Source organism: Spea bombifrons, chromosome 3, assembly GCF_027358695.1.
Source record: "Spea bombifrons isolate aSpeBom1 chromosome 3, aSpeBom1.2.pri, whole genome shotgun sequence".
Classification (NCBI taxonomy): Eukaryota; Metazoa; Chordata; class Amphibia; order Anura; family Pelobatidae; genus Spea; species Spea bombifrons.
In genome coordinates this window covers 27,010,408-27,037,343 of record NC_071089.1, presented here as the reverse complement: position 1 = coordinate 27,037,343, position 26,936 = coordinate 27,010,408, and the positions used below count along the sequence as shown (strand labels likewise).

The following is a 26,936-nucleotide window of genomic DNA, read 5'->3' as shown; positions in this document are numbered from 1 at the left end:
GCAGACTTGAGTGTTGCTGCCCTTTGACTGCCCTGTATCTTCCTTTCCTGAAGGAAAGACAGAAGGTCGAAGCGAAGACTTAATTGAGTTGATTTGGCAATGACAATGGTGTCCAATAAATATAAGGTGGTAAGTGGGATAGTGGATGTTCTTTGTGGGTTTTTAACTATTACTTGAATTGTGCTTTATTTAGTGGTTTGTCTGTTGTTTTCTTATAGTCCTAAAGAACAATAATTAATGTTGGGCTTTCACCTAAAAACAAGTTTCTGTTGATCAGTTCAATAATGTGCGATAATGGACACCATATAAACTACTGAAATATTTTCCAATTCATTCTTATGCAATAGTGTTAACAAACTTTTTTTTGAGATGACTAGTGCCTTTTTAAGAGAGTATTTGGAACTCTCCATGTGCCTAAACACACCCCAAAATCAGATGTTGTACTAAGCAATACAAGGTATTGGGTATTTAATATAGGGTATGTGATAATGTCTGGTTTTACCCCCTCCAGGATTAGTAAGTAAACCTAAATGACCTTTATGTACACTTTGCATATATGTGGCTGTGAAAATGTCACAGTAGATGTAAATTGATAGCGTTCCTAGAACTCTTTTATCAAGGTGTCCATTCACAAGATCCAAGCTGTAAAGTACAGCTTTGCTTTGGTGAATAGTGAAGGTCAGATTGATATGTTGATAACTATTGTACTTCTTTAGAAAGGAAACGTAATCTGTTAACCTACATTGCCTGGTGGGTTAAGAAAAAGTCTGCGTTACTGTATCATAGTGTTTGGAGATGTGGTTGCAGATATACTTCTACAACCCTATATAAAGTAGACTTGTGCCTTTGGATTTGAATTGCAAATGTACTGAATTTTGGTAAATTCAGCAATTCGTACAAAGCCACAAAAATGAGGCCAGACCCCCCCCCCCCCGAATTGGATGAAAACAAAGTAAAAAGCTCTGAATTTTCACAAGAAAATGAATTTGTCCACATTCACTCTCACTCACTTGCTCATTCTCATTCACTCTCTTTCTCACACTCTCTAAATGTTTCACCAACCTTTTCTGCCGACCACTTTCCTTTCTACAAACCACTCCCATTTCTGCATCTCCTTCCACATCTTTATCTTCTTTTATCTTCTCCCTTCTCTCCAATCATACCAAGTTAGCAGATCAACGATAGAAGAGAATCTGTTCGAAAGAAGCGAAAGTGGATGGCAGATATGGTAGGGAAAAATGTAGAAAGCATGAGAGAGAGTGAACAAGAATGATAGTGTGAGAGTGTATGGGGGCACTGGGCAGCACATTTTGTTCCAAAATTAAAAATACCCCAGAATCCTTTGGACGTACCAAATGGGCAGGGAACGAAATTTGATGCCCATAAATGAATGAGCCAAAACCAAACCAAAACATTTGTCCGAATCGTTTTTGGCCCATTTGCAAGTCTTGTGTAAAGTCTTCCAATACGCAAATGTATTAATGCAAAAGTATGTATGTCATAGATCCATGATTTAGGTGACTCCCTGAGATAGCAGGGGATAGCTGTGTACAATTGAGGGGCTAGCCACAGACAGGCTTTAGTGGGTGGGGAGTGGGAGGAAAGTGGGCAGCGTGTGGGCGAGAAGGTTATGAGAGATGACATGGCGAAACATCGCTACGGTGCCCAGAGAAAGAAGAAAGCGACCTGGAGACTTGTTGCAGCAGGGCTTCATCCAGAGACTCTGGGTCAAACCTGGAGAGTGGCCAGGAATGACGTACATATTGTACACTACGGCTGGGGATATATATTACTCTAATAATGTAAGCAATATTACCAAGAGGTGGTTTGTAGATTTTTAATAATCACAAATATTGTATATTATTTTAATGCACAAATGCATCTGTCTAGCAAAACCCACACTTTATAAACTGACTGTATGTAATTATAACATTTTAATTAAACTGTATAATTGAAACGTATCTCAACATGCAAACACGTTTCTAGACTTTGTTTCCAAAACTTAAATTGGGCTTTAATGCAAATGACCTTGGTAAAGCCAATTAATACAGCTTTATATTGGTGGCGAAAAGTGAAGAACACAAGTTCTCATTTCTATTCATGTATTCCTTGGATGCAGATCCAACATGTGAGTGACGATGCGTGTTTTTGTGACTGCGAGCCAAATCAACTTGGGTGGTGTTTTCATGGATGCATGTGATGTGACAGAAACATCTCAAACCCTCTAACTGCTAAATCCAGGTTTATAATCCTTTATATGTAAAACACAACGTGTTTAATGATTGTTTAACAGCACACAGAGCCTGCATGTCACAAGCTGTTCTCAGCACTTTTGCTTGAGAAATCATTCCTTGTGATCTACTAATAAAATCATCATCATCATTTTGGAAAATATTAACGGTCACAAGGTAGTGATTCATGCAGCATAACATTTTCTTTGGAAGAATATCTAGTGTAAATATGGGGCTTACTTTGGGAAAGTACGATCTCTGTGCACATTTGGTCAGTAGAACATCACAAACCCCGGGTTCAGTTTGAAGAAAAAGATATGATATATAGCATTTTAGTATTCGAAATGTAATCAAACCACTGGTTTAGTAGGTAGACAGGGTTTGGCTGGAAACATTTGTAAAACATGTACCCAAAAAATAGAAATGTCATTGTAAATCTTGACTACCGTATATACCGGCGTATAAGACGACTTTTTAACCCCAGAAAATCTTCTTAAAAGTGGGGGGTCGTCTTATACGCCGGGTACTAACTTAGAAACCCCTAAAAAATGCATCCACCGGGTACTTACCAAGCCGGAGGTTCCCACGAAGCCACCAATCTAGGGGAGGGGCGAGTGAAGAAGCCGCCTCCCCTGGGCCGGTCTTCAGGGCCGCGCCGAGGTAGGTGCAAGATCGTGATCTCCCCAACCAGCACTGGTTGTTGTATGCTGGGTAGAGTATAGTCCAAACTCTATATTTGAACTGTAAAAGTTGGGGGTCGTCTTATACGCCCAGTCGTCTTATACGCCGGAATGTACGGTATATCCAAATGGCATCAGTAAGGCTGCAGTATAAATCTGTTATGAAATATCATATAATGAAGTATTTGCTGTAATGCCTTGTATTTAATTGTTCCAATATTTTATATATGCTTTCTCCTTTTTTCAGGATAATGATGCCCAGAAAGATTTGGAAGTCTTAATAGCATCACTTGGTACTTAATGCTCTTGGAAATGCATACAAGATTGGAATGGGTTGCAAGCTGAAATATTTACAAAACCACGGAATTCTGTAAACTACTACAACATGACCAAACATTTAACGACTGCTTGCAAATCAGGGGTTTTCAAATAAACATCTTTCACTTCAGCACGATGAAATCCTGTGATGTATTGTCTTGATTAGTATTAATATGAACAATAATGCACTTATTAGGGATTAATAATGCACTTAGGAATTACCGCCACAACCTTTTTAATATATGTGAAAACACAAATGTATCTTCTAAGAATAATAAGTTACGGTCTAAGCAATTATTACAGTAATAGTTGCACAATAAAGTATTTTGGTGTAAGAAAAAACTATTTGGTTTGTGGTTTTTTTTTTAGAGACAGGGCAAAAGTCCCAATTTGATATTTAATAGGAGCCTGTGCGTCCTTGAGACACAAAATTACAGCCATTATTAATAAGATCACCGAGGATGTGAGAGCGCAGGGTTTTCTTAGAGCAACATCCCAGCAACCAGGAATGGTGCAAGGTTTCTAACAGATCTGGGGTAAAGCCCAACAGAATACAGTATGCATGTAATAGTACATATTATTGAATAAATATTGTATTAATAATTTGCATGTAAAGATGAAGCTAGCTAAAATAAAAACACAATAAATATTATTTATGCCTCATATACCTTTACTTAACAGCTTTTTAAATTGCTTGTGGCTTCCTCCTGTTATCAGGGTGGCACCAACTGTATTATGGGTAGCCTACAGGAGTGCCCAGTTGTCCTTGTCTCTGCAGTGTCCTTCTATGGTAGGGTTAGCCCTGGCTGGGTTTCTTTTAATGGAGTCAATCCACCTACTCACGCTAACACTATATACTAACACCTGCACACTCACCCTAACACCATGCATTTACAGAAATATACATATTCGCTCTCCCTTTTCTTTCTCTCCAGGATGCCACTAACCCAAGACACACCCCAAAACTCTGACACTATACTCTGATACAATCCAATGACTACAGTTCATGGTAAACACAGAATCAGATGCAAAATCACAGGAAAAAGCTAAATTAAGTTCACAAGAGCATGTAGTGAATGGCAATCTGAAGGAGCAGTAACAGAGCAGGCTAAACCATTCATGGTGGGCAGAAGTCAAAATTGCTGGCCAATGTATTCAGTCAAGATCACACACAGCATGCAATACTTGACAGAACACTAGAACAACTGAGCAAGACTGTTGCCACAGTCTGTTTTAACAAGCGGGAACTAGTGTACTCTAGAAAACCTTCAGCCACTAAGGGCAGCTTGAAAGTCACTGACATGGAAACATATTCTTCAGCTGTTTCGCTGTACACACTTTCTCCTTCACCAAAGTCTGTATCGTGTTACCCTGAGAACACTTAATTTCCATAACACATTCAATCACCTTACGAAAACATGCAGGTAATAGTATTTAACAAATACAACGCTTTTCAAATTTCTACCAACTGCATTTTCTAGATGAGCTCGCCAAGCCCAAACCACAGTAGTCAGTTCTAGTTTTTTAGATGTCCTGATACATCACCAATGTGTCTGCTTGAGTGATGACGAAAATGTGTTTCTGTGCCTTCTGTATTTTATGAATTCAGTGTGACATTTTCTCATAGTGATATGTGATGCACATTACGAAAAAATGGAATCTAAGTGGACATTTTCTGCAAACTTCACAGTGTATTGAAGAGTATTCCTTGTTGTAGTCAACGGAGCATATTCAGAGCAAGGTCTTGTTACCAGTGGGGTACCTCAGGGTTCTGTTCTTGGACCCATTCTGTTTAATATTTCCATTAGTGATGTTGCAGAAGGTCTTGATGATAAGGTATGTCTTTTTGCTGATGACACAAAGATTAGCAACGAGGTTGATGTTCCTGGAGGGATAAGCCTAAAGTCAAATTATTGGTACACTAGAAACTACCACAAGAGGACATACTCTTAAATTAATGGGGCAAAGGTTTAAAAGTAATATCCAGAAATATTACTTTACTGAGAAGGTAGTGGATAGAATAACCTTCCAGTAGAAGTAATAGATGTTAATACAATGAAGGAGTTTAAGCATGCATGGTATAGGCATAAGGCTATCGTAGATATAAGATAAGGCCGGGGACTAAGGAAAGTATTCACAAATAGAGCAGACTAGAAGGGCTAAATGGTTCTTATCTGCCGACACATTCTATGTTTCTGTGAGATAAGCAAAGAACAGAGGCATCTGACATTATACCCGCATGGGACTCTCTGAAGAAGCAGGCATATGTATGGAAATGAGGATAATTGGCCAATAAGTGACCAATTGAGTCATGGAGTGCTCAGCAACAGCCATGCCCCTGTGTTCATGGTTATTGCGGGAGTGATTTGAACCAATGGCTTACCATTTTTTGTAAAGTGCATATGATGTAAAGGGTTTAAAGGGCATTTGTGGTAGGGGTAAAACTTGAGTGAACGTCCAGTGGGTCTGAAATACGCCTAGACCCTGAAAACGCCCTCCTTTGTAGGTAGGATAGGGGCCTACCTCTAGTAAAGGAGAAGGAAAAGGGAACTGATGGAGACGGGCGGGCAGGAAAAGAAACATGCTGAAAGACAGGGTCTGAAGGGGGTATAAATACTTCCTGAGACTCCTCCCACAAATACAGGCTGAAACATTTATGGTTGGGGTAAAACATGAGCGAACCTTCAGTGGGTCTGAAATGTGCCTAGAAGGGAAGACCTATCCAGGTGTAGTAGGGAAACCTTATGTATGTATGCCCGCTATGTATAATTTGATAGTGTTGAGGGAAAATTCAAGATTAGTGTGTCAGAAGGTGGCAAAAGGTAGAACCAACTTTGGATACATTACCCAAAATGAGCACCCCCCCCTCCATGCACATGAAATGAGTAGAGTTGCTGAGCAGCCCTAGATAGATTCCCCCAAATGAGCCCCCCAAACGAGTCCCCCCCTTCCTGCTTATGAAACATAGCTGCAGCAGCTGCCCCAGAAGTGTAAACAAGAATCCCTGTAAGCGCTAACGGAACGCCCTGCAGGAGAGGTTTCCCAAGGGGTGTACATACTCTCTGAGACCCTTCCTACAAATACAGGCTGAAAACAGCCTTAATTGCAGCTGATTAAATGTATTTGGTTGGGACCAACCCCATGAGATATACTAATGCTTAAAAATAAGCTGTCTAGATGATGAATGTCAAATAAGCCTCATTATATGATAATATACATATACAGTATAAAATATATATATATATACTGTAAATATTATAAGCTTGTTTGGAGGAGGTTTAATTTTTGTATTTTGGAATGCGCTGTCCATTTAAAAAAACCAAACAATGTTACTACTTTAAAATTACCAGATATAATGGTCTCCATCGAAATCTGAGTTAAATAAGCATCACACGCATAGCGATTTCATGTTGGATAGTTTCCTTTTTGTCGAAACCACATAAAGCAAGTGTTTTCCTTTTGAGATTTCATATCGTGCAAGCGAGTCAGGGAACAGATATAGTTCACTAACCATGTGAAGGGCAAGATCAAAATGGATTTCATGACTTAAATATTTACAATTAGCAGATGTAAATAAGCAGCAAATAAAGTACATATTTAAACTGTTAATGATTATCCCTCTATGTTTAACTGGGATTTTATTATAACCCGTGTCTGATGCAACGCTATGTACTGAAAGCATTAACTTGGAAGCCATGACCCTGGAGGCAACTGATGTGAAAGACTGCATGTTCTACAAAACCCTGAATGACTTCTATAGATTTTATGGTGAAACATTTAAACTAAATGCAATCTAAATATGAAAATGTATTTTTCAAACATTGATGTGCGTTTTTCTCACTGCCCAACGGCATCTTAGCATAAGTGTCATTTGGTTTTAAAAATACCCCATCCAGTGTCAGTAAAAAGATTCCATGAAAAATCAACCTTTACCACAGCAACCATTAAATCCCTAGCCCATCCAACTATGATTGACGCAAAAAATATGGAAATATTTCTTCGCTTAGGTATTAGCGATGGCCTTATATAAATTAAAATAATTTCACCATTTTTGTTTAGTCTTTTGATTAGCCTGAAACATGTAAATGCTATGTCAAACTTGCTTTTGTGGCCAAAGCTTCAACTATGGAGACATATATTCAACATCGTCATGAGTAAAATGAAAAAGTGGGGTGAAATGATATGTGGTACAATTTAAAAATTGTTGAGACATGATCTTTACGTATACAGATATACTGTACATACAGTATGTGGTTCAGCTGGTTGTTTAAATGTGCACATGACAGCAATCATTTAAGAAAATAAGATTTGGTGCTAATATTTTCTTAAAGGGATAGTTTAATGTCCCTAACAGCCCCAATAAAGAAGAATACATTTTATCATACTTTGCGGGCATTTTAATACACATTCTTTAAAAAAAAAAAAGGATACACATAAAATATATATCTGACATAGAATATGTACAATTCTGTGGCCCCAATCAGTGGCAGGAAAGCACTACCTTTTATATCACTGGTAGCACTTTCCGCACGTGTATGGGGACCTGAGTAGACCCACACAGCGTTTGCCAAGCCAGTGCTGGATATAGATGGTGGCAAGTATATTGCTTGTAAAGAGATGTGTTCAGCTGAACACATCTCCTGCATATATGGCAGAATTCTGTAGAATCTCCCCATGCACATTTAAAGGGACCTCTCAGCCATCATGTGCATTAACACGCATGGTATGCTGTGTCTAAGTTAAGGAGATTGCATAAATGAACAGAAAAAAAAATCAGAAGCACGTTATCAAACATGTATTTGATTTCTTGGATGCTAGACATTTCAATTGCCTCATAGCATGATCACTTGTTCACATAAATCCTTTATAATATTAGAAAACATTTAATGATCTCAGTGTGTCTAGCCATAGCTTGTGATGGTTTTGGATATAGTTCAGTAATGTAAGCACATACTTATCTGAAAATATCTTAAAATGTATCTGGGGGGAAAAAAAGCTAAATCAACAGTTTATAAACCATGTTTCACATCTGGTTCATAACAAAAATGTCATCACCTGTAATTATTTCTATTGAACTTTTATGGATACTAGAAAAAAACAGGGGTTTGCATATGTTTTGTCTACAAAATGTTTTGGAAAAAAATAACAATTAACTATAAAATATAGTATTTAATTGGCTGCGACTTTTAAAGTGTTATTTTTGTTAAGATAAGACTAGTCAATTTTATCCACACACATCAGAAAAATACAACTGAACAAATGAAAAAGACTCACAGAAGGAGAAGTAACCAATTGTATGAACGTAACTATAGTGAGCGTTTAGCTGAATGTACGTCACCTTTAATTTTCAGCAAGAACATACAATTGTACAAATACATGAATGTGATCAAAGTGGGAATCCAGCTTATAATGCAAATTTGTTCATTTTTTCATAGTTTTCCCATTTACTTGTTATGAATGATAAATCCTTGGTAATTTTAAACCTTCTGAATCTGACTAAACTGGGACAATTACAATAGCTACATTTATAGACTTTTTAAAAGCATTTACGCATATTTACTCTTGCCCAGAACACAAATGACTTCCTTAACTTGTGTAATTTTCTCTTTTCTATGTCCTGCTTAAGGAGGTTCCCGAGGGCTCGCAGCAACACCGAATTTAACTTTTGGTGGCACTAGGACAACTAGTTAAGTGTATGACGGCAGGACCTGCACTGATCCTCACCTGAAACAAAGAAGAAAATAGGTGGGAGGGAAACAAATCAGTGTGGCAGAGGTTTGAAGTCAGTGAAGCTCTACATTTTATAATCCTCCATTACTTTGGGGCACAACCCCTCTCCTACTTTAGTCTAGTTTCTTCTGCCCTATCCACCCTCGTTCTGAGCTCACCAGCCCAGCCTACCTAACCTTCTCCCTACACTGTCTATCCTACTGTGCACGATAGCCTGGTAAGGTATATTGTAATTTATATTGCCCTAAAACAAATAATTGGCTACATATATTTAAAGGCTATTCCATCCACTGCCATGCAGCCCTTATATCAATTCTTAATCCCTGGACTGATAACTCAATTGGATTAATCATCTATAGTACTACCGCCTCTGACTTGATCTCTTGATTAGGAGAACTGAAATATTGCAGGGAGGTTATGGATTGGGAATTATTTGTAGCGTGCAAGGATGGAGGATTCCTACTTGACCAGCCTGCGTAGAACCTGTGCCATATTAACACATCTCTTGATATGTTTGATGCTTTTACAGTAAGTAAAAAAAGATTAAAACACTGGAGACAGAAGGCACCTCCCAAACAAAGGTGAGTAGAGTTCAGTATAAGTGTGTGCGAATTAGTGATTTCACGGCATAGACACCTAAGGCAAGAAAATGCTAAATTCTGTTTAAACTTGAAATGAATGTTGTCTTTGTGTCGGGAAAGTGTTTAAACACAGGAAGTAGTGGGCATCCTGAGGCATTTTGTGGGACATGAGAATTTTTGTTTATAATATCTAACAATGAAACATTTTTTTGCTTGATTTGTTTTTACATTTTCTATGAAGGGACAGTAATATCCAGATTTGTTTTACAGACATCCAGGCATCCATATGTGCCATAAAGAATAGGATTCTAGACCTCCTCTGTAGGGTGGGTTAAAGGAAAACAGTCATGACAAACACAAAATTTAATAAATAAAACAAAAACATTTCCTTTAACTTCCACACCTGTATATTGTAGCACTAACAGCATATGTTTTATGCTTTTTATACGTTTTTAAGGCAAATCTAACTTGTCATATGCTGGATAGTGTGCTTTGACTCGTCGAATCTATAAAATAAGAGGCTGGTTAAAGGAAGGCCCAAAACTATCAATCTCTGTCAAGTGGGCAGGATATAATGAACACATGCAAGGACAAAATTTACTTCATTTCATACAATGATTGGGACTTGTGAACAATACTGCAGGTTAACTCATGCACCATACAGCCAACTGCAACCAACTGAGCATATGGACAGGCCACATAAACAAGCAGCACAAATAGGACACCAACAAAAAGGGGAGAATGGGAGGTAGTGCTTGAACGCATTGTGTACAATCGCCTTACTAACTTCCTCTCCTCTGATTTCCTCCTTGACCCTCTACAGTCTGATTACAAACCCCTTCACTCTACTGAAATGCCTCTAAATGCTCTCTGCCAAAGCAAAAGGTCACTTCTCCATTCTAATACTATTGAATCTCTCTGCTGCTTTTGAAACTGTTGATCACCACCTTCTTCTTGATTCACTTGCTTCTACAGGCATTCGAGATACAGCTCTCTCCTGGAGCTACTCATATCTTCCTTCTCTGTCTGCTTCTCTGGAAAGACATCATCACCCCTTCTACTTTTGGTTGGCATCCCCTTAGGTTCAGTCCTTCTTTCTTAAAACGTCATCTCTTGGCAAACTAATCAACTAATTTGGCCTCCAGTATCATCTATATGCAGATGATACCCAAATCTGCCTGTCTTCTCCTGATCTCTCTTCGTCTCTCATCTCCCGTATTGCCAACTGCTTGTCTGCTATTTCTTCATGGATGTCACAACGCTACCTGAAACTTAAGCTTTCTAAAACTGAACTCATTATCTACCCTCCTTCCATCTCCACTCGACTACCTGAATTCTTTATCACCATTAACAACATTACTATCTCTCCTACTAACCAGGCTGATGCCTTGGGGTCATCCTTGACTCAAACCTCTCCTTCATCCCTCACATTCAGTCCCTCACCAGATCCTGCCGCTTGCACCTAAAAAACTTCTCTCGCATCCGGGAAATCTGCAGTTCAGGTAAGGAGGTGGGCGTGATTGGCCACATTCGTGGCGGGAGCAGGCGGGATTGACCACAAATGTGGCGGGAGCGGGCGGGATTGGGCACACATGTTGCGGGAGCAGGCAGGAGTGGGACACCAACATTGCGGGAGCGGGCGTGATTGGACAAAAAATCAGCGGGAGCGGGCGGGAGCGGGATTAAAAAAGCAGTCCTGCTCAGGGCTCTACACCACACTACCTGTCACGCTTTCCCTGTGCCTTATGTTTATCACCCCATTCCCTCAAGATTGTAAGCTTGCAAGCAGGGATCTCTCCAACTTATGTATCGGTTTGTCTTAGTCTGTCAATTCTCGTCGTGTCATACCCCTTGAATATATGTATTGTATTAAGTGCTGAGTAAATTGTTGACGCTATATAAATAAAAGATAATAATAATAATAAACACGTAATGCCTTTGTCAGAAAAAGGGGGCACTTCCTGCATCCCAGCCTTAAATTCCTTACTTAAAATATGTCGTCTTTAGGGGCTGCTTTTATTTGTCTTCAAAGCAATGCGGAATTAGACTGTAACGGCAAAATGCCCAAAAGTCCTGAACCTGTGAAGTAAGAAAAGGAAAATTCGGATTCCTCCTATTTCCACAGTAATGCTGCCTCTCTGCTAGTCCAGAAGTAGAGATGATGACCAAAAGGCCAGTGCACCTTTCCTACCCAAAAAATAAGTCTTCTGGACTTGCCTCTATGGCAGCATTTCAAAAATCATATAAAACACATTAGAAGTAACACCCATGCACAAAATCAAACATGCAATACATGCAATAAATAAAAATAAAGGTGTCCTACTGCCAATGGTTGGCATACATTGTAGCCTTTATTAGTCTTGGTAGTAACTGCATAGATCTTCCTGTATTTGGCATCTAAGATGGAGTCCCCTGTAACTCACATGAAAAGCCCCTATGGTCCTTCGGGAAATGGGAAACGTGAGACCAACAGAACATGCAAAATAGTTTGCCTGTAATAAACACTCAATAATCTATGAAATCATGAATTCACTGTTGCCATTACAGAGGAAAAATGCCATCAGAATATCAGACTAACGCCACCGATAAGGGTAGACTAAAACCAAATGCATGGTTTCATTAAACATGGTCCTCTTCCCCTTCTCTTGAGAGTTCCTGCAGGAAAGGAGATGGGGATGCAGGACAGGTAGGAAGACTTTGTGAAAATATGAGAAAGTAAGTGTGTGAGTGAGAGTGTAATGGGAGTTATGGTGTACCACCATCAATGACTGGCTCAGTATAAAGTGATGGGAGTTATAGCTTACCACTGTCAAAGTCTGGCTCAATATGTATTGATGAGAATTATGCTGTACCACCATCAATATCTGGCTTAAAACATAGTAATGGGGGTTATGCTGTACCACTGTCAACGCCTGGCTCAGTATATAGTGTTGATAGTAATACCATCATCAGTATCAGGCATACTATATAGTGACAGGAATTATGCTCTACTACTGTCAATGTCTGGCTCAGTATATACTGATGGGAGTCATGGTGTACCACAATCAGTGCCTGGCTCCGTATATGTAATAAGGTATTACAGATATTCTTCTTCACTCTTTATCAGAATGTTACCCAGTTTAACACCGACATATCTGAAGCAAATTTTATATTTTTTTTTCTGTGAAGAATATATATTTGTATTTTTATAGGGACTAAATACCCTATTCAGGATTATAGGATATACAATATTTAGTTATAGATGGAATATTAATATAAATATTTGTTACCTGTTTATGGAGTCAATGAATTTACCACAAATTTAAACTCTTCAGATAAAAAAATGAGGGGAAAAAATGAATAAATAATTTAAAGGTTGTTTCAAAGTTCATGAAAACAAGCTATTGTCATTAATGCATTGATGAAAAATCCTTACATTATCTATTGTTCTTACCATCGAATGGCACATAGTCTATAGAATATGTGTACGTAACACAAAAAGAAAATTATCACAAACCACCTATTGCTACATTTTAAAAAAATGTTAGTTTTCACATAATTTAATATTCTCAGACAGCTCTATAGTTGTCATGTATGAGTGTTCTATCTCTGTTATCATAGACCAATCACTTAGACTAACAAACTCGGAATGAATTATAAAGTGCAATCCCACATTTCTGCCAAAGTGACATGTTAAAACATAAAATCCAAAATAATTAATAGGTTACCTACCAGCTACACATGTTGAGTTGTTGCACCTGTAAGAGTGAGAAGATAAGGGGGTAAGGGAAAGGGTAAGTGAGGAATGTCATGTTGATATAAAGTCAGCATAAACTCATGCATGCATATATGTACACATGTTACAGACGTGGCTCCTACCAGCTCAGTACCATAGTCACCTGCCTAGATTGCCAGTCAATCAGCGAGGGTGGGGAACCTTTTTTCTGCCAAGGGCCATTTAGATATTTATAACATAATTTGCGGGCCATAAAAAATTATCAAATTAGCCTCACATTGTGTATTTATCCCACAGACAGCCCTTTAGTATTGATTTATGTGATGTTCTCAGCCAGACCCCCTTGTGAATCAATGTCCCATTGCCCCCACACCCTTGTGTATTGCCCCCAGCCAGCTCTACATTGTATATTTATTCCACCACCCAGTCCCCCTTTTAGTATTGCTTTATCTGATGCCCTCAGACAGCACCCCCTTGTGAACTAATGCCCCCACAAATTTGCGTATTGCCCCAGCACCCAAATTGCATCCACAGGACTTGCCTAGCACCCAGACTGGATGCATAGGACTTGCCATCCTTGCCCTCAAACAGCCTCCTTGTGCCATGCTCCCCCCTTACACATCCATGTTATCACACATAAATTAATTTATTCACTCATTTACAAATATCAATTCAATCATTCACAGATACTCATTTATTCCTTCATCCACAGATACTCATTACATATAGTCATTCACAAATATTGCCTCATTCAGATACTCATTCATACCCCTTACCCGAACAGCAGATCACTCTGTGCTGCTCACAGACTTCCGCAGGGGCCCCCTGCTTCCCACTCTGTGGGAACAGCTTCTCTTTTACCGCTTGGGGAAGCAGGAACACATGTGACTCCGCTGGGTTCTAGCATCCCCTTGGCGGTACAAGAGACGTTGCTCACAAGTACAGACTTATGGAAGGGAATCAATTAGTCAGTTATACATCCCCCATACTGCAGGACAGCATTTTATCTGGGCTGGTCAGCAATATGTAAGCTTTATATTTGTCCTGGAAAACATGGCCGATGTGGTCACCCTTAATCTACTGACCTGACAATATCACTCCAGCTTCCCATATGGTAAGTAATGGGCACATCCAGGCCAGTATACCTGCTGCTCAGAGGCAAAATGTACTTAACCCCTTTACATAGTGATATGCAATACTTGATAATTACTAAATCTCTATAATTATTTGGAAACCCCTCCAGAAAAGATAGCAATTTTCAACCTGTAAAAAAGGCCCCAAAACCAAAACACATTGCAGACAGCATGTTAAATGAGCACAATAATTCAGTCAGCTGTTGCTAATTAAGGGCATATTTGTGTTTTACATTTGTAGTAATATAAGTTGTTCACCGACAACTTCAAAAACCATTTCCTTATTAACTTATTATCTGCAATCATCTAACTGTACAAGGGGAAGTCACGCACTTGTTGGACACAGGCTGGTAAACAACCTTAAAGTGATAATTCATACAGGATGTTGCGAGAGAGAAGGAGCAGATAACACAACACACACACAGTTTATCTCAGCAATTTCCCTGTGTGTATGCCATTCAGAAAGGTTACCCAGAACATTGCCCTGGGGGTAAGTTTTTGTGTTTAGAAGCAGGAAGCAAACGGAAGGCAGCCTGATGCAACATATAGTTTTGGTTTTTATTGGAAAAGGTAAACCTTTATACAATCACAAGCTGCATTCTATAAACTTAGAAAACACAAACACATAATGCAATGAGAATTGTCTTGTGCTCTCAAAAAGTCTTGAAGAACCACTTGCCTTATTTGAAGTCCATTCCAGAGCATTGATGCTGTTTTGAAGAGAAAGGGTGATCACGCCAAAAAGTTATTTGATTTATATTGTTCTTCTGTTTACTCACTTTGCATTTTGTTTAATTAAAAAAACATAATATATAAGAACTCTTGCCATGTTGATTTATATGTGTTCTTTCATTCCAGTGCTGTTTTTTAACCTTTCTGTTTGAAATGAGACATGCGACAAACTACTGTCATCAACTTATAGACAAAACAATAACTGCTCACTCTTTCATGTTAAACAAATAAACCCAAAAAGATCTGCAACTCTATTCTTTCTTCTAAAGGTTTAATTCCATAAAACAAAAAGAAAGTCTTTTAATTGCTATGACAAAGGCCTAAAGCCTGCTTGTGTGTCACATGGCAATTAAGCATTCCCTGAGAAATAATGAATGAGAATATTTTTTACAATATTAAACAATTATTCTATTTCAACAACCGTACTAGGAATGCCATTTGTAATGCTTTGTAATGATTATTTGAAAGTGAGAAATTGAGCAGAATACATGTGATGCCAACCTATATTGTGTTCCCGCCTGTTTATTTTACAGTAATATTTAACTTGACAGCAAAGAAAAGCAGGTATTATGAGCATACCTGGAAACTTTCTAAATGAGCTGGCCCTAAGACTCTTGGAATATTAACCCTTTAATAGCACATTGTGAAGATTCTATGTGGTGATTCACCAAATGTGCTAACCAAATGGGTCTCATGTCAGTCTTCATGGAAACCTTGACTTGTACTTATTTAAAGATAAACCTAATTGATTTATCTACACTGAAGCAGGAATATCAACATACTGGTTGCAAAAGCACCTTCCTATGTATATAATAGGAAGGAGTCAATTTCAATCCCTTTGGCCTTGAGAATCTGCAAGTTCAACCTGAGATCCAGAATTTGGAGCAAAAACTCTGAGACTCAGGGTCAAACCCTGAATGTTCCCAGGTATGATCATGAGTATTCATCTTTCTTGTGTGTAATCGTTTAATCTTCATCATTACAACATCAAAGTGTTTGTATGACTCATTTTAAGCACAAATCAGGACGTTAACGATTTTAATGTAATTCTATGACCTGTCAAACTGATTACTGCAATACTTATGCTCCATTGTGGCTAATGTGCAGATGGTGGCTAATAATTGTGGTAGGATTACCGTAATGTGCCTCCATATTATTAGATGGAAAATGATTCACTACTGAAGGAACAATTTCACAACTGCACAATTTAAGAGTTCCCCCCATTTTTTACAAAAAACCCTAAAAAATATAGCTGTACGATCGGCAGCTGGTGAGGTAACAGTTGGCTGCCCCTGTCCTTGAAAACTTAATTTGAAGTTATTGCCACAACTACAAAACAACTGTATTTTGAAACGGTACAAAAACTCAACATTGTAGAATCCTTAGGAATGATAATTCACGTCTTATGAAGGCCAAACTCTAAGGATGATAATGACTTGTTCATTTTAACTTGCTCTTCTTTTTGTTCCCCACCCACTAGGTATTTGATGTGCAGGAGATGTGTTTCGCCTGAAACAGCGGTGGCTCTGGAGATGCAGCTTCTTCATATAGTAAGTTATATTTTGGCTTTAAGGCCCAGCGCTGAGTGATTAAGTGATCCATCGGAACCCCCTACACATACAATTCATGTGGGAGCTGTGAGTGCATCATGGCACTGGTGCTATCAACTCATTTAAAACTATATTTTAAGTACATAACAGGGGCAGATCCAGAGCCGGGCCTCGGGAGGGGCACTAACACTTGCACACACCCAGACACACCCAGACACTCAACACTAACACACTTACAACCAGACACTAACACACATGTACACACTTGCACACTCATGTACTTTGACACTAATACACATCCGCTCAAGCATATAGACACTTACACAACCACTCAAACTAACATACATGCACACAGACACTCACACTCACTAACACACACTAACATACCCAGAAACACACATATCCAGACACACACATACAAAGGCTAACATCCCAAGACACATACAAACACTAACATACCGAGACAGACCTACACACACTAACAAACCCAATCACACACACTAACATACCCAACCACACATACATACCCAGACACTTATGCAAACAAACACACATACCCAGACACAAACACACATAGCCAGGCATACATGCCAACATAAACACACACATACCCACACACACATAAATACCCAGACATACCTGCCACTCAGACACGAACCCAGACACACACATACCAACACACAAAACCAGGCAGACACACACATACAGACATAACCAGACCAAAATGCTTACATAACTATACACACATACCAAGACACACACAAATCCAGGCAGACAAACATACCCAGACAGACACACACAAAGCAAGACAGACATACACATAACCAAACACACAGAATTCTGTTACGCTGTCTTCACCCCTGCGGGGTAGTGTCTCATGCAATGAAACTAAGGGGCATAAAGGGGTAAACCCCGTACTCTGAACTTACCTCTTTATCTTTAAAGAGGGGGGAAATTCCTCTGTTGCCCCCTCCTGAATCTGTCAATGGTACAGGATGGCATGTAGCCATGTTGCAGCCTTGGAGCTGGATCAAACTGCCCAGTATTAAAAAAGACAACCATACTGTATATGAAACATTTTATTACTTCCACTTTAATAATTAATATTTCAAGTAAAAACACAGCACACACTACAGTTTGTAAGTTCAGCAATGTTTAATCAAATTTAGCAAAATAATAATAATAATTCACATATTATCATAAAGGTATTGGATTTCAATTACTGTAGATGTGTACATTCTATAATGTCAGTAGCATATGTTTTCTGGAGATATAATATACCACTGTTAGTATATATATATATGTGTGTGTGTGTATGTATAAATACACTTATGGATATATATATATATATATGTGTATATATATACATATCACCCACAACCACATGCCATTACTTTGCAAAACATTAATATCCCCTTGTTTTTAAGGGAAACGACTGATGACATACATCTAGGACATATTATCTTAAACGGAACAAAAAATGAAAGTAGGTTACGAATAGGTTTGTGTTATTCTAATAAAAAAATTTAAATACATGAATATAGACATGTGATTTTATATGTTGATCTAATGTAGATCTAAATATTAAACATAAACACACTTCACAGATGTGAGCTAAGTCCAAGAGGATCATCCCAGGAAAAAAAAAAGTTCCATGACCCTGCGGATTTTTTATATAAAAAATAAACACATCTAGTTAAAATGTATAAAAAAAAAAGCAAAAGAAATGTTAAATACAATAATACGATGTCTACTGTTGTTTGCTAACAGAGAGTCTCACCAAAGAATAATGCATATTAAAGTACTTTTAAGGGTGCCAGAGCCAGTGAGCTACCAACCAAGGTTATAATTTACCTACCGGAAGGGTATGAATAACAGAAATAATTTAATTCTACAAAGTCTCTGTGGAATTCTTTGCTTTAGTTGTTTAATCCCTACCCCCCACAGCCCAAAAAAATTACACATGAGTATTCTGGACAATACATATAATTCAAGGAGACCTCATGAGACTCATTGCAATTTAATCCATCACATTAATTTTTCGCAGGCTTATGTTTCTGTGTAATTTCACATTTGTTTTGCCCACCAAAACAATTTTCCCATTATTCTCAAATAAGATACGACTTAAGTTTAATACTCTTTAAAAGGGGGCATCAGAGACTATTCTCGCCTGGGGTGCCATTTGGGCTGGAAGATACCCAGCTGTCACAGCACTGTCTAGGACTATAATCCTTGAGGACAAGCAACTACATTGTGCAGGAGTATCCTAGTATCTTCAAATAAAACCTTATTTATAAAATAAATGCTATATTAAGTAAAAAAAAAAAAGTGTTAAAATAAATAAAACAAACAAAATGTATCCAGTATATCTAAAGGAAACTTTCTGCAAAAAATCTGGGTCCATTGGGGATCGAAACAAACAGCCTTACATATTCACATATATAATTGCATGCTTAAGAATATAAACTGTCTATAGGAATACATTTCCCTCTTACACTTCTAGTATTACCAAAGCTTATTGACTTTTACACCATGCATCATATACAAAGGGTTTGTCCATTCACAAGGTTGTTGTATCATATTGTTAATTACTTTTCTAAGACGGTATACAATACAAAGGCAGGCTTGGGATATTTATCATGGTTTGAGATTTTCAGATTAAATAATTTTGCAGAGTTAAACGCATACATAGCTAATTACAGTAGTGCCGAATTGTACAGAATAATCACTGTTTGAAATCAGCATGAAGTTGAAATTTGGAATTAAAACGTAAAATGTGTGCAGAATTCCAGTAATATATGCAGTATAAGAAATGTGCTCACAATAATAAAAGTCAGTTATTGTTTTAAGCCGACCACGTGTACGGTATATTTAAAAGGCAAGAATAATGGGCTATTATTCACAGTTTTATTCCCAGAGATGAAATAGCCATGGTTTAGGCTATTTTATTCCTCAGATGCAATACTTTGAATAGTATTGTCCAGTAAATCCATATTACCATCTCGATGAGCCATACTAACCATAAATGGTTTGGGTTTAATGCTTAGGCCGTAGTCACCTTTCTGATTGAGATTATCTGTTGGATTAGCGGTGAAGATGCACTGATGTACCAAGGTTGAGGCAAAAAGGAACAACTGCATCTTTGATAACTCCTCGCCAATGCATCTCCTCTTACCAACTGAGAAAATCATTACGCTGCTTACCGTGTCCTTGTTGAGAAACCCTTTGTCATCCAAGAACCTAGAAGGATTAAATTCTCCAGGAGAGGACCATTTCAGCGGGTCATGATTGACTGACCATTGATTGACAAATACTACAGTGTCTTTAGGAATGTGGTAGCCCATTAAATGCGTGTCTGTCGTGGTTGCATGTGGAATGGTGACAGGAACAAAACTACTGAAACGCATTAGTTCATAAAGGAATGCCATGACGTAAGGCAAATTTTGCTGGTCTTCCACGCAAGGTAAGCGATCTCGCCCAATGACCTTGTCCACTTCATCTTGCATTTTTCTTTGGATATCTGGATATCTGGAGTAAAATAACAAAAGGAAAGAAAATGAATTTCATGCTATTGATTAGCATGCTCCAGCCACTGGTTCATGATCACCGAGACTTAAGCTGGAGGTAGGTATGACTCTATAGAATAAAAAAAAAACCCTATGGCTGCACGCGCATAACGTTTTACGGCTTGTTGTTTTATAGAAGAAGATAAATATAGCTGTATGTGCTATGCAATCTCTTCAAAGTCTGATTACGCAACCTTGTGGTTCACATCATTCATTTCCAGTAACATCGTAGTAGCTATTGGAATAGATTTTTATTTTCCAATATCGACTAGATTCTTACCATTGGCAAAGTTGAAAGTACATGTATTCGGTCACCTTTGGAAGATTTGAGATTTTTAACCAATGTGTCACTAGCAGCTGACTCTGCCAAATGTAATATTTGGAGAAATAGTGAGGTTTAGGTACCATTTTCACTCTTAGCATTAAGCAAATATTTACTTTACTCAGACGGAAAGCAGAGATTTTCTCATGAAGCCCCCGACAATTCATTACATTAGACTGAGCATTTGGATATTATCTTGGTGGTTAAATAAAAAAAAAAATGATAGACAATCTTATGATGTTATTTCATAATCCACCTTAAATAAAATATATGACCGTGTAGATAGATATACGTTCATTTGGGGGGAATGTGTGTGTTAAAAAGCTATACGTATCTTTTTCTAAAGGAAACGCTGAGGATTTCTTTGAATTGAAAAAGTACAAATATAGGCTTGCAGAGACAAACCAAAGGAGGTAATTCAGCCCCCGGCATTAGAAAACACTTCCACTCTTAAGTCAACATTATGTCGAGTACTACCTGTGCTTGTGTCAAAGCACGCTTCCTGGGAGGGTGTGAAATGTATACAGGCTGTACAATAGTTCCACCCATTCGTTCTAACTTCCCAACAAGTCACGCAAGCCTCTGCCGGGAATCAGCAGCAGTCTTATCAACGGTTTATTTCAGCAGAAGTGGAGGTGCTATAATCACACAACATGACTGCCGATAAAGCCACTTCTCACAAACGTACATGAACCATCAAACATTGTTAAGCCTCTTTCCTGGAAATTCCTGAAAGTTCTTTTAAAGTTCTGTTTCAAGGTTATCCACATGCCACAACCCCACGTAGCTCTGCTCAAACATGCTAGTTCCTATTTTTTTTCTTCTTCTATAGCATGAGGATAGCACGCAAGCGATATAGCAAACACATGTCTCCAACCCCCCCTATAGATTGTCTCAGAGTGCCACTGCATTTCAGTTCGCATGGGCCCATAACAAAAACTTAAAAATCATGTGTTTTATATTCTTAAATAACGTGCCTTCCCGTTAAATGCTAGCTACAAAGTGTAGCAAATCACCCTTAAATGAAACATGCAAAATACATTGGTAAGAGAATTATGTGTATATGTATATGTATATAACAGGATATGATAAGTTTATGGACAGGGTAATCATAAGTGCTGTTCTACTTAGACAAAACATTAACTACATTATTTAATATGTTTAGCAAATTCATTTGCAATTTCATTCTGCTATAAGTTTAATCGCATGAAGAAAAAAAAATAGACACTTTTAAGAAATATGTTTCTGTTTCTATGGCAACATCCTAGCAGTACCTGCTTTTGTGTCACTTCACGATAAAGGGTCTCCTAACAAATTGCGAATAATGCACATTTTTACATAATTATTTCTACTAAGCTTTTGGGTCCTCACTAGTATTGGAAATATTAGTCTTAATGCTGCATTTAGTTACAAACATTTTATATTTTACAGAGTAGGTGGAACAGCACCTTAAAATCCCCTTTAAAAAAATTCAAAAGCATGGTTACATTGGTGAGAATTTTTTGTTTAAGTTTGAAAACTGCTGCTTGTTGGTTTTACTGCCTTATTCACAGGGGACAAACATTATGAGTGTGCCCAGTTTGTGGTGAACTTTTTATCCTGCAAATACAGTTTTGGAAGCTTTCCCAGAATTTGGTGTTTTTTTAATAGTAAACTACTGTTCATTAACTTTCTCAACTTGGTACACATAGTATATTAATGCAGTATCACGCCTGTTTTCCCTTTTGTAGCTTTAGGGATCATTGCCAAACATAAATTGATAATCTTTTTAAATAAATGATTTGCAATCATGTTGTTCATTAATCTGTTTATATATTCAGCTCAGCACCAGGGACTGTTCCTGTTTACATGATTACAACCTACATCCTTCATAAAGATAATGGGGCTACAAATTCATAATGTCCAAACTGCCATACAAGCCATTGAAGATCAGTGATCAGGCGTTGTATAGTCATTGGCCTCTATTGTGGAAAAAAGACATATGTCCATGGACTTCAGCCCAATGTAGGACATTACATGGTTAAATGTATAGATTGTAATGCATACCAATGTCCTTTACACATGGAGATAACAGGAAAAAGTGTCATAGTAGAAAAACATTTGTGAAGAAGAAAATGGCAAGGGAGTACAGAAGCTGCTCGGTACCTGGACCCCCATAACCTACAACCCATACTGAGGCTAGCTGCTGTGTACAGTGTTGTGTATGAAATTGGACATTGCATCTAAAATAAATTATTTTGTATCCAAAAATCACTGCATTTTGATTGACACTTGTACGTAGTAATTATATCCCTCAAGTTAGCCTGTTTATAGGAAAATCGTAACCCGGCTTTTGCCTTGATAACTGGAAACCTGACATTTTCAAATCAATTCACAGCTACCTATCTGTTGGCCCATCACAATTTTCACCATGTGTTTGCATAGCCTTTTATATGTTACCTGATAACAAATATGTCAATCCAACTGACCTTGGCTGTACATAATATCTACTTAAATATTTTGATCTTTTATTATAAAAATAATAAAATATAATTTCAGCTGCATATCCCTCTATAATACCTTTCCAGCTCCAGAGGATGACATCTTATTGTGAAGATTAGAAACGTAATAATCAACATTATATTGCAGGTATTATATTGCAAGCATTATATATGGCAGGTAACCTACAAGTTAATTTTCTGTAGCTTCTGGTGAAATGCAAACAGCATTTAGGATGAGAACACAGATCGTGGACACTATCACTTCTCTTATTCTGTTATTATGAATTCAATTTACTTGAAGACAAGTTCATTAAACACTCCAAACGAATATAAAGAAAGTTAAGTTTTGTCCAGACAAGACTGCTTTGGTGCCCAAATCTTCAGTACCTAAGCCCATCCTGGTATACAAGTTATCTTCTTTCCTGCTCTGTGCCACTCAGATAATTAGAGTGCACACACCATGGCTAACCAAATAATGCTAAATGTTAAGAACACTGAACTGCTTGTGCATGAGAGGTCACTGTAAAAAGTACTCTCTTTGGATGTACTCCCATGTGTCATATTCTGGATCACTTACCTGATGAGAAAGAAGATGAGCCACTGTAGAGCTGTGGACAAAGTGTCCTGACTGGCTCCAAATATATCAGTGACAGTGGCTGGAACGTGATCTGTCTCTAGGAGGTTGATTCCTGGTTGCCCATTCTTCACCTCCTTTAGTCTTTCAGGTTCGTCTTGGGTCATCACACTTTTGGTGTCCTTCCCTATTAAGATGTGGATTAGGGCGTCCATCATGTCTCTGGTCGCCCCCCAGGTCACTGTACTCCGATGCTGTAGGAACTTGGTGTGGACAAAGCTGTAGAACTCTTCGTTGACCTGTCTGAAGGTACTGAAGACCGTTCTTACAGGATTTGGGAAATACTGTAGCCAGGGCATGACATCCACCAGACTGCCAGCCCCCACAGTCTTACTGAACTTGTCATTATTGCTTAGCAAAGACTGGAATTCCATGTCTCCATGACTGTAGCGCTGACCAAAGCAGACTGCACTCATCACATTGGCCACAGTTACCACAAGATGTCTTGTAGGATAAAAGTACTTCCCACCTTTCCCAAGTTCTGAGAAGAGGCTGATGAGTTCCTTGGTCTCGCCAAGTACATGCTGTGCTAGGCTACGCTTAGTTTGGGGGTTACCAGTGGAGAAAGCTCTGACTGTAGAATGTGCCATTTTGCGGTGGGCTTTCCACCTTTCATCATAGGCACCAAAAGCCAAGCTGCGACCCCCTGAAACAACTCTGAAAGAAGGAAATTGAGGGCGACCAGCAAAGTCTGTTCCCTTTTGTAGTAAGGCCTCACGAATGATCTTGTCCCCATTCAGGACTACCACCTTCTGGCTGCCCAACTTGATCTGGAACACATTGCCGTATTGCTCAGCAAAGCTCACGAAAGACAAATGTGGGTGGCTGCCTATCTGAAAAGCATTGCCTATGAGTGGCCATGGGAAAGGGCCAGGAGGCGTTGGCGACTCTCTAGAATACCTGGGAATAATCCAAATGTTGAGCCACCTCCAGATGTAGACAGCAGACAAAGCACACAGCAAGGAGAGCATGAGGCTGGCCAGAGATTGTGAGGACAACTCTTCAAACATCTTCAGGAAGGATAAATCTTGGAGACCTGAATTCAAGTACAAGTTATGACAATTGCTATTACAACAACCAGCAAAGACACCAACTTTACCAATGAGCAGCTATAGCTTGTGCTATAGAATTTTTAATGAGCCATGTTAATCTTTGGATTTTTTTCATGAATTAAGAATATAAGCAATGGCAAAGTCTATGAATATAGAATGAATTATCCTTGGGGATACCAGCGCTCCAAAGCAGAAATACAGCGCTCCAATGGCATTTAGCAAGTCTATGCTACTAAATGAATGTAGGAAGAGCTCAAGTCATACAGTATAGCCCAGTACACTGGTACTAATTGGTTTGGGAAGACCCAGGTCAGCCCAAAAAAGATTTGGATCATGGTTTAATGATGGAGGTTAATTGACTGAGGGCAGTGACATACTAGGTTTATTTAATGTGGTCCTAGATGTCATATTCTGGATTAAGGCAGTAAAAATAAAATTATTTGTAAATTACAGATAGTGCTTCTAACCTTCATCAGATTCATAAGGTTCTCATCCCTCTTAGTCTACTGACCTGTGCAGGTGACTGTTGGTAAGATGCCAGGGAAGTGATATTCTTGCAGGATTTGGGGAAATTCCAGTTCACTAATCTACTCCAGTCTAGGGTGATAGAGTGAGTAGTGTCATCTCTCTGTAGATCCAGAATCCTCAATGAAGTCCAGCTCTAGAAGCACAAACTTGATTCACTTTGTACCTCCCTATTTTCAGATTGCCTTCCCAGCAGACTCTACTACCTGCTAGTACCTACAGTCACAACTGCATAGTAGAGTAATAGTCCATGCACTACTCTCTCTCTTGCAAGCTCTCTCATGTGTGTTTATTGAAATTTTCCTCTTTCTCCTTTTGAGTGTGAAGTTGTGAGCTGACATCATCCGGAAATCTACCTTGTATATTATTGGCTGGATGGACCTCTCTGTATAAGCACTCAGAGATGTTAACCCCTGCATGCCTGGTGGAGTTTATCCAGCCCTGCAGGGCTCCTGTGTCAGTGATAGGGTTAAGTGGCTGTGCAATCAGATCCTGCATAGCGTGAGACTGGAACTCCAGTAATCTCAATGCCTTTGCTCAGCGCTTCCTCCTCCACCTAAGACTGGTGAGAGGCAGAGAGCTGGCAGGACTGAGCCAGCACGGGCAACGACAGAGAGAGCAGGACTGAAAGATCACTTACTGGGGTATGATAACTAGGGTGGATGGGGAGGAATAAAGGGGGGTCATGTGTGTTACAATGAGAAGAGAAACAATAGAAATAGGAACATTTCTACTAGAACTATAGAGAGACAACACAGAGAGACAGAAAGCGAATAGTGCTATGGTATACATATCAGGGAACAATCTAAAACTGCTAAGGGAACTTTCACTCGTGAAGCAGTATCAATGGCAGATAAGGTTATTCTCAGTAGAAGATATATGTTATATATTGAAAAACTCCAATTGCAATCATCCAGGAATAACAGCAATATCATCTGCAACAGAGGCACAAGGACTCAACCCAGCACACCGGTAAGTCTCAGCTTAATAGGGTTACAACAAGTCTACAGGAGGCTAACTTTGGCTTTTGGACCCCCCTGAGAACTGGATATCATTGTTCTGCAGAACACCTATGGGGATCCGGTAATTACTAGAGGTAAACTATACAGGGTGTAGCACACTTATCAGTGTAGGATGGCTTTGCCCTGGATACTGTCCCCAAATCCTGACAAGTTCAATGCAAAGTAATATGCATGACAGGGAATGTCAATTTCAAATATACTTTTATTGAAAGTTAAACTGCACATAGGTAGATTGTATCAAGTCTTTAAATGGGATTCTGTTACTACATCTCCATTGATCAATGAAGACCTTCTTTAAAATAATATAATGCTGCTCATTCTATTTAAAGTGAGCAATAACAGCACTTCTTACAAGTGATGATAAGCAATAAATGAAATCATTCCTAGACGGTTGCCTGTTATTGTTATTGTTAATTATGATAAATTAAAAGACACCACAAACAAGTAACAGTTCTGCTGAATTCGGTTGATTGTGATGTGGCTTTTACAAGCTCCTGCTACAAAAGGAATCTACTTCAAGGACATCTTATGTGGATTTTTAACTAATTTCTAAATTTGCAATACATTGTATTATAAAACATAAGTAACTTTTTTTTGTATTCACAAGGGGGTAAACGGTAGGGCTTTTATGGCTACACCAAAAAGGAGAGAAAAAAAGAAAACCA

General features: G+C 38.5%; 1 protein-coding gene across 1 annotated transcript; it reads right to left on the bottom strand.

Annotated features, from left to right (window-relative positions):
- Positions 1 to 18,948: 18,948 nt before the first annotated feature.
- Positions 18,949 to 25,889, bottom strand: LOC128483556 (cytochrome P450 1B1). Its single transcript, XM_053459776.1, has 3 exons — positions 25,236 to 25,889; positions 23,616 to 24,708; positions 18,949 to 20,198 (listed from the first exon to the last, which is right to left on the bottom strand). Exons 2-3 carry the CDS (start codon positions 24,680 to 24,682, stop codon positions 19,616 to 19,618), a joined length of 1,650 nt encoding a protein of 549 aa, XP_053315751.1. The 5' UTR covers positions 24,683 to 24,708; positions 25,236 to 25,889; the 3' UTR covers positions 18,949 to 19,615.
- Positions 25,890 to 26,936: the final 1,047 nt, after the last annotated feature.

Bases quoted from the DNA above. Each gene is read 5' to 3' on its own strand.
- LOC128483556 (XM_053459776.1), bottom strand. From the start codon at position 24,682: ATGTTTGAAGAGTTGTCCTCACAATCTCTGGCCAGCCTCATGCTCTCC. The intron at 20,199-23,615 runs GTAAGTGATCCA...ATTTTACTCCAG, and splicing joins CTCATCTTCTTTCTCATCAG to ATATCCAGATATCCAAAGAA.